At 38.6% G+C, this 15,000-nt stretch overlaps 1 protein-coding gene across 2 annotated transcripts in view; it reads right to left on the bottom strand.

The window, feature by feature from the left end:
* Positions 1 to 4,987: 4,987 nt before the first annotated feature.
* The window catches only part of MALT1 (MALT1 paracaspase), a 59,789-nt gene continuing 49,776 nt past the window's right edge, over positions 4,988 to 15,000 (bottom strand). Inside the window, exons 14-17 of one of the 2 annotated variants that reach the window (XM_027576734.1) lie at positions 13,799 to 13,948; positions 11,357 to 11,514; positions 10,145 to 10,270; positions 4,988 to 9,067 (exon numbers count right to left, since the gene is read on the bottom strand). In XM_027576734.1, the coding sequence (XP_027432535.1) occupies positions 8,627 to 9,067; positions 10,145 to 10,270; positions 11,357 to 11,514; positions 13,799 to 13,948 (875 nt within the window). In that variant the 3' untranslated portion in view covers positions 4,988 to 8,626. The remainder of the gene's footprint in view (positions 9,068 to 10,144; positions 10,271 to 11,356; positions 11,515 to 13,798; positions 13,949 to 15,000) is intronic. The other variant, XM_027576735.1, reaches the window with a different exon arrangement.

The following is a 15,000-nucleotide window of genomic DNA, read 5'->3' as shown; positions in this document are numbered from 1 at the left end:
ATCACAGATCTGTACTTCTGAAACAAATAATACAATATACGTTAAGAAAAAAAAGACGATAGCAGGAGGGGTAGAATTGAAGGGGGAGAAATTGGAGGGGGAGATGAACCATGAGAGACTATGGACTCTGAGAAACAAACTGAGGGTTCTAGAGGGGAGGGGTTGGGAGGATGGGTTAGCCTGGTGATGGGTATTAAAGAGGGCACGCTCTGCGTGGAGCACTGGGTGTTATGCACAAACAATGAATCATGGAACACTACATCACAACTAATGGTGTAATGTATGGCGATTCACATAACAATAAAAAATTTAAAAAAATAATGTTTCAGTGTTTAAAAAATATTTTTCATACACTTAGAAGAATGAAGTATTAAGCCACACTGTTAACACACATTATGAAAAATCACTGTTTGGGGGGCACCTGGGTGGCTCTGTCGGTTGAGCAGCCGACTCTGGATTTTGACTCAGGTATGATCTCACGGTCCTGGAATCAAGCCCCGCGTCAGGCTCCATGCTCAGTGGGGAGTCTGCTCAGGATTCTCCCTCTCTCTCTGCCGCTCCCCTCCTCCCTGCCCCACATGTGCACACACTCTCTCTCAAATAAATTAATCTTCAAAAAAAAAAATCACTTGTGGCTCTTTTTCTGCTGTGTTGGGGAAACAGCAAGTTTAAGTTACCAAACTCAAGATGCCATTCCTTCTGTTTTCAAAGTAGGACAGTTTCTTGCAAACTTCAAAGACTTGTATCTCTTAGATACAATATTTGATACTCTATCAAATACGAATTTTTAATGTCATGCCACTTTTGCACTGATTGAGCATTTATGATAATAATGATTGTGCATCTCCTCATTATTGGATAATTAGCAGCGTTGGGGAATAATAATGGGCTCTGGTCTGGGTATGAGTCATCCTGCTTCTGCCACTTGTCAGCTATCCACAGTGAATTAACGTCTTGATTTAGCCTGTTTCCTCATCTACAAATTGCAAGGCTGTTTAGAGTTAAATGAGACTGTGTGTAAAATGATTGTACGTAGCATGTAGAATGTGAAACACTCCACCCCAAAAGCTTGCTTTCCTTCCTTTGCATAAACATGTACACCTGAGGCTCCCATGTATTCATTCGATAATGTTGATGAACCACTTACTCTACAAAATAATGGATGCAAGCTGCCTTTTAAAAAGTGAGTTTGGAGAAAAAAAATTTAAAAGTCAGTTTGGGGGTGGAATTGCGAATAGGAAAGGGAATGGTTTGCCCACAGTGGTGTTTCTTGCAATATATGCAAAGTAATCCAAAGTTATTTTCAACTATGTGATTAGCTTTAAAAATCACTTACAGATGGATGTTCACTTCCAGCCATGATGTAATGATAGGACTGGATTCACTCTTCCACCTTAAAAAACTAGAAAGCTATACACAAAGTATGAAACAGTTTTTAGACGTTGGACAAAGATCACAGGTCACGATGTGTGAGAGAAGGGAAAGGTGAGGGAAGCATCGTGGTTCCCAGTGTTTGGGCTCCAGCAGAGGGAAGTTCTGGAATCCTGTCTCATCCAGACAGTTGTACTGTGGTTATGTAAGAGAATGTTCCTGTTTTTAGGCAGTACATACTTAAGTATTTATTTAGGGGCAAAAAGGTAACACTTTTGAACAGCTCAGGAAAAAATATCATTTGTAGATGTATGTACATATACATACAAACATATATGTACATATATATATACACACACACATTTATGAGACAAAATGATAAAACATGGAAATATGTTAACACAGGGAACCAGGGTGAAGGGAATACGGGAATTCTTTGTACTGGTTTTGAAATTTTTCTCTAAGTTTGGAAGTGTTTCAAAATTTAAAAAAATAGTCAAAGCCTGGTGCTAACAACTTATTAATGTAGGAATACTCAGCCAACCCTTTCTTTTTTTTAAAAAAAGATTTGTTTATTTGAGAGAGAGAGAGAGAATGAGAGAGATAGAGAACACGAGAGGGCAGAGGGTCAGAGCGAGAAGCAGACTCCCTGCCGAGCAGGGAGCCTGATGTGGGACTCCATCCCGGGACTCCAGGATCATGACCTGAGCCGAAGGCAGTCGCTTAACCAACTGAGCCACCCAGACGCCCCAGCCAACCCTTTCTACTACTTAAATGCTGTTTCACAAAACTCAAACATGATGGAAAAAACTGGGAATTACTTCAGATTTGTTAGTAGTTACTTTAGACTTAGCTACTCTGTAACAGGTAGAATGAAAAGTATTGAAGTTTAACATATTTACATTATACAATGCATATATCTGCAAATTATGTAATAGCTGTTTCCTGTATAAAAACTGGAAAATCCAGGTAAGCAAAGACAAATAATCCCAGCAGAGAAATACTGCTCATCAGTTGTCTTTGTGTATAGACATAATGTATTTTATACTAGTAATTGGTGACGTTAAATTTCCATGTTTTTTGAAAAGTGATTTTGTGGTGAACATTCACTTGCAACTTATTTTTAAACACTTTTAATTTTAAAGTAAGGTATACACCCAACATGGGGCTTGAATTCACAACCCCAAGATCAAGAGTGGCACGCTCTACCAACTGAGCCAGCCAGCCACCCCAATCGCAACTTATTTTAGAAGACAATACTACAGGGCGTCTGGGTGGCTCAGTTGGTTAAGTGTCTGCCTTCGGCTCAGGTCATGATCACAGGTTCTTGGGATCCAGCTCTGCATCGGGTTCCCTGCTCAGGGGGAAGCCTTCTTCTCCCTCTCCCCCTCCCCCTGCTTGTGTTGATTCTCTTGCTTTGTCTCACTCTCTGTCAAATAAATAAATAAAATCTTTAAAAAAAAAGAAGGCAATACTACATTGCCAGTACTATTAAGAGTACTTTGTAGGAAGCACCTTGGTAACAAATAATACACACCATACTGTGTGCGTACTGACTGGTGTGGTTTTGAGAAGGCCAGATTTGAAAGACGATGAGCCTTTTCAAAGAGCAGGCTCTTCAAAGGACTTACCGTCTCAGTACTGCCAGTATTAGAAGCCCTCTGATGTTATATCCTCATCCGCATTTCACAGATAAGGAAACAGAAGCATGGACAAGTTGCAGCCCACACTTCAAGCCACACTGCTGCTGTGTGGTGAAATGAGCCAACTCCTCCTTCCTAACGTCACACTTTGTGTCTGACGCTGAAATACCTTTAATGCTGTCAAATTGCAAAAAAATTAAATACATTTATACAAACATTCTCATATTCTGGGTATCTCTTTCTTTACTAATTAATCTTTTATCAATATGAGAAACAGGTCATATAATTCAAGGGAAAATATTAAAAAATGTATTTTAGTTAGGCCTGCATAAAAGTGGCAATGTCAAAATAGAAAAAGATTGAAATTGCACAAAAGCAATGTATAAATTAAAAAAATTATTTGGAAAAAAATTATTTAAAAGAGAGCAAGTGAGCACATGAGCAGGAGGAGCAGAGAGAAAGGGAGAGAGAAACTTAAGCTGATTCCACACTGAGCGCAGAGCCCAACGCAGGGCTTGATCTCAAGACCCTGAAATCACAACCTGCGCCAAAACCAAGGGTCAGATGCTTATCCAACTGCACCACCCAGGCACCCCTAAAAGTAATGTGTAAATTCTGAGTGTTTGGCATCAGTTAACAGTTAAAAGCAATGATAGTATATAAATACTAGGGGAGGGGCGTCTGGGTGGCTCAGTTGGTTAAGCATCTGCCTTCGGCTCAGGTCATGATCCCAGAGTCCTGGGATCGAGCCCCGCATCGGGCACCCAGTAGGGACCCTCCTTCTCCCTCTCCTTCTGCACCCTCTCCACCTCCCTGCTGGTGCTCTCTCTCGCTATGTCTCTCAAATAGATAACATCTATAAAAAAAAAATACTTAGGGGCATGTTCAAATAAGAGGAAACAATTTAAAATTTATGAGGCCTTTTGTTAAAAAAAAAATCAGATCTCATCTTGATATTAAACTTGTGCCGATCTATGCATCAGTGTATCAATTATCTGAGTTGTGGCTACATGATTGGATTTCCTGAGTCTAATAAAAACAATTTTGGGGCGCCTGGATGGCTCAGCCGTTTAGCGTCTGCCTTTGGCTCAGGTCATGATCCTAGGGTCCTGGGATCGAGCCCAGCATCGGGCTGCTTCTCCCTCTCCCACTCCCCCTGCTTGTGTTCCTGCTCTTGTGCCTCTGTCAAAAAATAAAAATCTTTAAAAAAACAAACAAACAAAAAAGTTTTAACTACCGAAGAGACCACCTCATGGCTGCTTTGTGTGCAAGGAAGAGGTATGAAAAGTAATAAACACCGGGGAAAAAGGAAAAGTCTACTGTCCCTTTTCTGTGTCAGTATCCTTCAAAGACTTTCTTTCTCAAGGCTGTGATTTATTTGACCTGTTCACCTTCAGATGGATGCCACTTTCATGTTTTATATTTGATGACCCATGTGTTGATTTGACTTTTTTAAATCAGAAAACATGTAACTTATAAATTGTTAACTTTAGAATTTTTTGTTACTTTCCAGAAAATATCCCCTTCCCCAGAACCAAATATTAGCTTTGGATTTAGGTGAGCCTTTACTATCCTCATTTCTTCCTCCCATTGTAATTGTTATCAATGGGTTACCCTTCCTAAATTGTACTGATGTATGAAATCCTCTGCCAGGGCTCCTGGGTGGCTCAGTCGTTAAGCGTCTGCCTTCGGCTAAGGTCATGATCCCAGGGTCCTGGGATCGAGCCCCACATCGGGCTCCCTGCTCCGCGGGAAGCCTGTTTCTCCCTCTCCCACTCCCCCTGCTTGTGTTCCCTCTCTCGCTGTGTCTCTGTCAAGTAAATAAATAAACTTTAAAAAATAAAATAAAAAACTAAAATCCTCTGCTGATGTTATAAAGCAACTGGCATAAGAAGTCAACTAAAATAAAAGCATGGCTGATAGAAGAGACACAAAAGAATGCACAATAGTTACTCAAAAAATTTTTTTACACAATTGCTATTTTAAAAAGTTTTAAAATTATAAATACATGTTTAAAAAATTCAAATATACAGAATGAACAGCTGCACAGTTGAATATGGAAGCCACTAGCTGCACGTCCATTGCTCCATTACCACCACAGGGCTAGGGGCTGGCACACCCTGAGTGCACACACAGCGTCCACACAGAAGGCCCGTCGGACAGTTCACTGGTTATTGCTCTACAGTAACCATAATTAAGCACTAGTATATAAATGGCTGATTATTATAAAAGTTCTGTATACATTCTGGATACAAGTACTTTATCAGACATAATTTTCAAAAACTCTCCCATTCTGTGGGTTGTCTTTTCACTTTCTTGACGGTGTTCTTTAAAACATGAAAGTTCATTCTGAGCAAGTCCAATTTATTTTCTTTGTTGCTTGTGCATTTGGTGTTGTATGTAAGAAACCATTGCTTGGTCCAAGGTCACAAAGACTTGCTTGTATGTTCTCTTGTCAGTTTTAGAGCTGTAGCTCTTACATTTAGGTAGGTGATCCATCTTGGGCTGAAATCTGTGAGGAGGGGAATCCTTTAGCATGTGGCTTTACAGTTGTCCTAGGACTATTTGTTGAAAAGATTACTCTTATTGAATGCTTTGGCAGTCTTGTCAAATATCAATTGATCATAAACATTATAGGCTTATTTCTGGATTCTCGGTTATATTTTATATTCCCTTAATCCATGTTTCTTTATGCTAGTATCACTATCTTGGTTACTGTAGCTTTGTAGTTAAGTTTTGCAATTGGTTAAGTGTGAGTCTTCCAACTTTGTTCTTTTTCAAGATTATTTTGGCTTTTGTATTTTCCATGTGAATTTTATCAGTTTGTATTTCTGTATGAATTTTATCAGTTGGTCAATTTTTGCAAACAAGCCAGCTGGGATTTTGACAGGAACTGCAGGAACCCTGTGGAGCAATTTGGGGAGCATTTTCATTTTAACAATGTAAAGTCTTCCAATCCATGAACAAAAATGTATTTGTTTATTTAGGTCTTAATTTCTTTCAACAATGTGGCATAGTTTTTATTCATCTTGATGCTATTGTAAATAGAATTTTTAAAAATCTCAATTTCAGAACATTCACTGCTGACAGAAATAAAGCTGATCTTTGTATACTGATCTTGTATCTATCCTGTAGCCTGGTGAACTCATTTAGTTTTTAAATGAATTTCTTAGAATTTTCTATCTACTAAGATTATGCCATCTGTGAATACATAGTTTTACTTCTTTTCCAGTATGGTTGACTTTTCTTTCTTTTCCTTGCCTAATTGCCCTGGCTAGAAACTCAAGTACAATGTTGAATAAAAGGGGTGAGAGTGAACATCCTTGTCTTGTTCCTGATTTTGGGGACAAGGACATTCAGCATTCAGTCTGTTGCCAATAATGATGTTGAGGGTGGACTTTTTGTAGATGCTCTTTATCATACTGAGGAATTTCCATTTTATTCCTAGTTTGTTAGGTATTTTTATCATGAAAGGGTGCAGAATTTTATCAAATGTTCTGCAACTGTTAAGACAATTAAATTGTCCTTTAAATTGTCCTAAATTTTGTCCTTTATGAACATGGGACAATTGATTCTCATTATTTATGAGTCTGTATTTATGAATTTACCAATTTATTTGTAAAATTTGTTTGTAATCCCCAAATCAAAACTGTCACCATGGGGGTGCCTGGGTGGGTCAGTTGTTAAGTGCCTGCCTTCGGCTCAGGTCATGATCCCAGGGTCCTGGGATGGAGCCCCGCATCGGGCTCCCTGCTCCGGGGGAAGCCTGCTTCTCCCTCTCCCACTCCCCCTGCTTGTGTTCCCTCTCTCGCTGTGTCTGTCAAATAAATAAAATCTTAAAAAAAAAAAACCCCAAAACTGTCACCACTTTTATGATCATTCATAGATATGTGCAGACCCACGAAAATTTTGAGTTTCCCCATATGCATCTTCCCAGTGGGGGTGAACAAGACAATGCTTCTGCCTTCCTGTTTCAGCCCCCACCCCCAGACATGACCAGAAGATGGAGGGGGGGTGCGGAGGCAGGGCTGTGTAAGCTTTGGCTCTGGGAGCAGTCGGACAGGTATGAATCCCAATTCTGGCAGTAATTAGTGGGGTGGCGTGGCCTCAGAAAGGTCACTTAACGTTTCTGAACCTCATTTTCTCTTTTGTAAAATAAAACAGTATACCAGGATAAATTTCCAGGATTTAAGATTATAATCTATTTGAGATATGAATACACACACATTTCCCCCAGGAGCAATGGCTCTGCATTCACTAGTTCAGTATTCATAGTGACTTTCTAGACTATAACTACTGTGAATAATGAGAATCGTTTGCAGATGACATTGATTTTTGGATGTTAAACAAACCTTGCATTCCTGGGACAAATCTTACTTGGTCATGGTATATAATCCTTTTTTTGCTAGTTGCTAGACTAGCAAATCCTTAGTTGCTAGACTCAGTTTGCTAGTATTTTGTTGATGGCTTTTGAGTCTCTTCATAACAGATACTGATCTTTTTTTTTCTTGTGATGTCTTCACCTGGTTTTGTATCAGGGTAATACTGGCTTCATAAAATGAGTTGGGAAGTGTTCTCTCTCCTTCCATTTTTGAGGAGAGTTTGCAAAGGACTGGTGCTAATTCTTTAAATGTTTGGTAGAATAGAGCAGTGAAGCCATTTGGGCCTGGTATTTCCTTTGCAGAACGTTTTAAAATTACTAATTCAATATTTTTGTTATTGGCAGTTGCCTTTTTAACTTGCTTTAGGTAGGACAAAAGGTGGTAAGATTATCTCTTAAGGCCAGTAAAATTCATTAAGAAAATGTTATCAAGGAAGACATATCCAGTGTTTGTAAGATTCAGTCACCAGCTGCCAAGATCATCCAGTAGCAGAGTTATCCTGCTGTCTTGCTCTAACAGAGACAAATATTTCATCACCTCTCCATGTGCCTTCATGACCTTAGGAACAAGAAACTTCAGCCTGTTCTACATAAGATTTATATACAAACATCTTAACTGACACTCACAGTAAAGTCCTATAATCACAAATTAAAGTTTGTACATTTCTAGATTATATACAGACATGCATATTTACATATTATCTTTAAATCTATCTACAAACATAATACCTATCTCAGAACCTGTCGGGATGGCAGTGTATAGTGGAATAAACACTGGAACAGAAATCTGGAGGTCTCAGTTCTGGGGCCAGCTCTAACGTAAACAAGATGCCTCAATCTGTTTCTCCCACTGATGAAACTAGGTTAAGCCTGATGATCACCAAGGTTTTTTTTCCTGATTCTAAAAATACAAGTGACTTACAATGCCATTCCCATTGTACTTACTTCAGGGTGCTCAAAATGAAAATATTTTTGCTATAAACATATACACATCCATCCTTCATTCTTACAGAACAAATCAACCAATTCACCAACTCTTAAAAGAGAACAAGGAGGAAGTCTGTGGGTAATATAATTCCAACACCTCAAGGTCCTGGGTTTGCCAGGAAATACCATTACTAAACTTCTCTCTGTACAAATACGTGTATTTGCTTTTTCATAATGCCTCTCTTCATGTCAGTGCTGTTGCATACGAGGCTTCTAGAAATTACAATAACTTCCAAAAACAAGGTCACTTTTCAGAAATCCGGAGCCCCTCAGAGAGACTGAATGGCATGTCATCAGTTGTCTCCACCGGCACGTTGCTCCTACCAAACTGGCATGGATAATGGTGGGTGTGGTGACTTGAAATAAATGCATCTGCCATCCGGCTGCAGTGACAGCCATCTGACGGCAAGACGTTACTGGAGTTACCAAGATGCGAATGGTAAACACCGTGGAATGAGTCTTGAGTTGAGTGGTAATGGCCGGCTCCCGCTGAGGTGGATGCCGAGCTCTGGTAAGGGCCATTACACATAATACAAGTTTGGAAGCAAGTCTTCCTGCCCAAACCTCGGTGAATGTCCAGTTTGGCAATGAGGGGTTTCCCAACATTCACCTCCTGCTTCTCCTCTACGGTATCTTCCAATCCTGAGTACTGATATGACAGGCAGACTGTGAAGATCAGATGTTCCTGAAAAGGAAAAGAATTATTTTTATCAACTGTGAAAGCATATCAATCTTAGAGTAATACTGACAAATACAAATACACACGTGATCACAAAACAACACACACTCTCACTCCCCTTTCCCAGGTTCCAAATCCTCAAGGCTCGTTTACACCTTCCCCACACGAAGAAAGGCCAGCTATAATCACCTTCCCTTTCCCTCATCCAGTACTTAAAGTTCCTGCTACTGACAGTAGCCAGAATCACAGAGATCTTGTACTGTATTCCAGATGAACAGTTTAAAGGCATTTTCCAAGTAGTGGGGTTTGGGAAAATTACCCTTTCCTATTAGTGGAGATGGAGAATGATCCTTTAATGAAAAAACCTGGCTTTAGACCTAGGCCAAAAGTTTAGCTGTTTTATTTTTTTTTAATTTTTTTATTTTATTTTATTTTTTTTTAGAAGATTTTATTTATTTATTTGACAGAGGGAGACACAGCCAGGGAAGGAACACAAGCAGAAGGAGTGGGAGAGGGAGAATCAGACTCCCGCTGAGCAGGGAGCCAGATGTGGGGCTCGATCCCAGGACCCTGGGACCATGACCTGAGCCGAAGGCAGACGCTTAACGACTGAGCCACCCAGGTGCCCCAAAGTTTAGCTGTTTTAAAAAACATGAAATAATAATACACAATCCTAGGTGGAGAAGTATAACTGAATCACATCACAGGGTTATTTCAAAGACAAAGGAGTAACAGCTAAGATTAGCTGTAAACAGGGTGACAATAGTCTGTTTTTTGTTCCTTAACTAGGAAATGATTATTTGAAGGTGCGAAGGTATTTAAAAGCAGACTATGCTCCTTATCTCTAACTTTTCAACAATATGGAGAGTAATCACATGTACTCTCACACAAAAATCCTCAGGCCATTACCAGGGACAGAAGAGAGTATGACAAGGGTCACTGATAAGACTGTGTATCACTTATCTCTACTTCAATTTAATACCCAATGAAGCAGTTCATCTATAAACTAATACAACTGTCACATGCCAAAATGCATTTTCACTTTCATAAAGTCAGTAGTTAATAAACAGGAAAAGCATTAACCTTTAATTTTTGCAGTGAACTGAGCCTGGTGTAGAGGCAATGCTTGGGAAGATCCTTAGATACTAAATAGCTGCCAGTTTCTTCAGGCGTCCCTTTATTTGCATCTTTTGGATCAATATCTAAGTCCTGTGAAAATCAGTGGATGTTATTAATGCAATCAATTAAAGTCATAACATTGTCTATGATAGTAAAATATCTTAACAGGTATTGTCCTCTTATGAATTTTGGCCTCAATAGGTAAGCCCTTAGACAGGACTAAAGAAATAATAAAAACAACATTTTAGAGTGTAACAGGAATTCCAAATTCTGCACAGATACACTTAAAAAGTTAGCTCTGCAAGGTTAGTTACTTTCAAACTACCCCCACAAACACTTCTTAATCCTCTCAAGCTTCCTTTTAAGTTCCAGCCCCGTTAGACTGTGACCCCTGGATTCTCTCCCTGCTCACTCATTACTTTTGGGAAGGTGCAGGCGGATTTATATGATTCATATATTTAAAAAGAATAAATGGACATGTACAGGCAGTCCTTCCCTTTTCCTTCTCTAAGAGCCAACCCCTGGGTAAGAGCGGGAGATGTGTTCTGAAAGTCTGAGAGAAGGCCTCAAGCTCTACCCTGCCCAATGCCCAGGAGGCCCCTCTGAGTCCAGCGCTGTTATGGCTGGTAGACAGACCTGTCTAATTCTGGGGTTCAGTGCTGGACCATCTGCTCTCATACTAAACAATGTCTTCCATGAAGTCTTTATCAGCAGCAAAGGTGATGTTCTGGATTTGTCTCACTCCTTGCTTACTTCTCAATTTACTACACTCAATGTAGGAAAGAGGGGTATATTTATTGGCTTCTTTAGGCCAACATGAAATAAATATCATACCTTAATTTACGGAAAAAGAGAACTAAATTTCTATGCTTCCAATATACTACCATGTTACTGCTTAATATTCGATATCCTACTTAGGGTAAAGGAAATTAAAGGCTTCTTTCCTGGGTGAACTTTAGATATTCCTAAATTTGATAAATTTAAGGTATTTTAGGGATTAGTTTTTAAATATTTTGACCATTGTTACTAAAATACAAATATTTATATAAATGGAAGATAGAGGTATTCGTATTTCCTTTAAATTTACCATCAACTTTTAAGTTTCCAAATGTTTAGTGTTTAGTAAGTGAGGCTACACTGTGCTATTTTGGATAAAAGAAGAAAGGGGCTTCTTACAAGAGGAAAATCAGTGACGTAGGCGTCGCACGTCAGCACGTCCGGTGGCTTGTGGACTATGCTCGTGTAGATTACCATGACGTTGGAGAACTCGGCAGCAAACCCCAGCTGAATCTGAACACCGCACTGGAATTTAAGACACATACTTTCTGGGAGTTCTGAAAAAGAACAAAAAGAACAACTTACAAATAATCCCTTGAGGAGCGCTTTGGTAAGTTTTCTGTTAAGCAACAGACAATTGTTCTTTATGGGGGAAAACAACAGTGAGAGCTTTTGCTTTCGCTTAAAAATGTTCTATAACTAACACATTGTTCAAAGGCACACACACACACACGCACGCACGCATGCATGCATGCACTTAAAGAAAAAGTCCCATATTCTGCTGGTCAAGCAAATAAAAATCTTTCATTTACTATTTCCTTCCAGTTCTCGTCCCTCTGCATATGTAATTTTTACAGTGGTAATCAAAAGTACCCATATAATTGTAGATAAATTTTCACTGTTGCCTCAATCTTCATGAAAATAGTTTTTAATAAAGCATAATGTCACTGAGTATTTGTTACTCTGAACAATTCCACTACTCTTGAATACCTATAGTATTTCTGGGTTTTATTATTTTTCTATTATAGTCAGTATTTCTTATACATATGTACTTAATGCTTAAAGATTATTAGATATAGCTGCTCGATGGTGCCTCACACATGTGACATTCTCCATTTACACAGAATATAGATTTCACCATAACATTTCCAAAATGAAGTAATATTAATTTTCAAAGTGTTTACCTAGTTGATGGGATTAAAAAGGAAAAACTACACTATCATAATTTTAATTTTATTTTCTCTAATTACTACTTAAGCTTACCATTTTCTATATTTATTTCTTAAATTAATATATTCTCAATTGTGTAGGCTGAATTTGCATCCTTTGATGATTAACTGAGGGAGTTTTTTTTTTTTTTTAAGATTTTATTTATTTATTTGACAGAGAGAGACAGTGAGAGAGGGAACACAAGCAGGGGGAGTGGGAGAGGGAGAAGCAGGCTTCCCGCTGAGCAAGGAGCCCGATGTGGGACTGGATCATGACCTGAGCTGAAGGCAGACACTTAACCATCTGAACCACCCAGGTACCCCTAACTGAGGGAGTCGTAATGTTTTTCCTTTTACCATTTTGCATGAGCTCTTTAACATAAAAAATGCCAAATCTGTTACCAAAAAAAGGGCTCTCTTTCCAAACTACTCCACATCTCTAGAGCCTGTTTGCCTTTGGTAAGGTGACATTTACCCATATCTAAAAGATAAGAAATAAGTATTATCTTAAGACCACAATGTTTTCATTATGTTTTAAATATTTAGGCCACAAACTCTTCTGCAAATGCGGTTATGTTCTGAGTATCACTCATTCACTCCACTCACTCACCAACTATTTTATTGAACACCTACTATGTGCCAGGCATGGTTCAAAGTAATGAGCAAACAGAAAAATATTGGACCAGCCCACGTCTAAAGTTTTTTTTTTTTAATTTGAAGATCTAATTGGCTTTATTAGGCAATTCATGAATTGGGCAGCATCTCATCCACCAAGTAAAGAGATGCTCCCTTAGTTTCATTTCATAAAAGGTTTTTTTTACTATTGATCTTTACCACCATGATTTTGTTACACTTGTTGTTTAGAGATTTTTTAAAGGAAAAGAATCAATTTCAATTATTTATCCAATTATCTGGAAGGCAAGACAATATATTTATGGCATTTTATATTTTAATGTGCTTTAACATATTTAACCAAAAATATATTTTAGAGAACAGACTATTATGAAAAGAAAGACATTATATAGAAGTTCACCAAATACAATTTTCAATCATCTACAATAAGGGATTTACAGATATTTGGGACTCACAGAAAATCCAAAATCTTCATTTCAGTCAATAATTTAAACTTACCTTTTCACTAAATCACATAGAATTACCAAAGGTAATTAAGTTATAGATATGATTTCCACCTCACCTTCTCTTTTCTTGCTCACCGACTCACTTATTCAAGAGTTGAAAAGAGAGAATACTCAGTAATACTGATGAGCATATAGTATTTACTGACCAGCATGCTTGTCTCTTTACATGTGTGATTGCATTCAATACCAACAACCCTCCCAAGTATTATTTCTTGTCCACATTTATATATAACATGTTTATCAAGTGGTAGAGACAGGATCAGAACCCAGGCCTGTCTGATTTTTCAAATAGCATACTTCCAACAGCTCACAATATAATAAAATCTAAGGGAATGTATATTAGATAAGTTGTTTAGTTTTGGGTTTCCCCACCAGGCTAAAATGTTTTCACTACAAAATTGAGAGGAAAACTATCCAGGAGGAAAAAAACTTCCTTCGTGATTTAATACAGCATGTTATAGAAAAACCCCATTAAGAACCAGGCTTCACCGTACCATGTGCTTTGGCCCACTGCAGATTCCGTACCAGAGACTCCGCAGAATACGCTGTTCCCTGAATTGGGTCAGTAAGCGCTCTCTTTTCAGACAAGCTACTCCGAATCTCTAGAGCCTGTTTGCCTTTGGTAAGGTGACATTTACCCATATCTAAAAAATAAGAAGTAAGTATTAAGACCACAATCTTTTCATGTTTTAAATACTTAAGTCAAGAACTCTCCTGCAAATCCAGTTATGTTCTCAGTATCACTCACTCACTCAACAACTATTTTACTAACACGTTCTATTATGTGCCAGGCAAGGTTCAAAGTAATGAACAGAGAAAAATATTGGGCCAGGCCACTTCTAAAGACCCCTCTTTTAGCTTTTATCTTCTATAATTCTATTATCACATCCCTAATATTCTAAGCCTTAAAATTCACAAAGAACTGAAAGTATACTTTTTATTTTTTAAGATTTTCATTTATTTGAGAGAGAGAGAGAACAAGCGGGGGTGGGGAAGGGAGAGAGAAAGAAGCAGGAAGCCCGACATGGGGCTTGATCCCAGGACCCGGAGATCATGACCTGAGCCAAAGGCACTTAACCAACCGAGCCACCCCAGGCGCCCCTGAAAGTATATTTCTTTACTGCAAGAGTAGCCATGACAATTTTATGTCTACACTCTGTTGAGAAATACATGTATCTAGTAAACAAATGACTACTTATCTATGAAAAAGGTAAGATTTCATGCCATCTTTATCTCAGATATTTTTATTTTAAGAAAGGAAATAATGTGTTATAAACATTGATATGGCTAAAGCACCACCACTCCTCTCCCCCGACTCAAAATAACCACTATCCAATGTAGTATATATATTCCCATGCATATTTTAATTTTCACTCAGGCACAGGCACTGGCAAGTAGTGTATGCTAATGTTTTAGGTTTGGTTTTTTTTTTTAAGATTTTGTTTATTTGCGAGAGAGAGCAATAGAGAGCATGGGCTGGGGAGGAGAGGGAGAAGCAGGCTCCCCGCCGAGCAGGGAGCCTGATGAGGGGTTTGATTGCAAGACCCTGGAAACATGACCCGAGCTGAAGGCAGACGCTTAACTAACTGAGCCACCCAGGCGCCCCCTAATGTTTTAGGTTTTGAACTTAACAAAAATGTTACGCTACATGCATGCTCTGTAATGTGTTTTCATTCAACATGTTTTAGGCAAAGAC

This window comes from Zalophus californianus, chromosome 14 (genome assembly GCF_009762305.2).
Source record: "Zalophus californianus isolate mZalCal1 chromosome 14, mZalCal1.pri.v2, whole genome shotgun sequence".
Taxonomy (NCBI): Eukaryota; Metazoa; Chordata; class Mammalia; order Carnivora; family Otariidae; genus Zalophus; species Zalophus californianus.
This window is presented reverse-complemented; position numbering and strand designations above follow the sequence as displayed.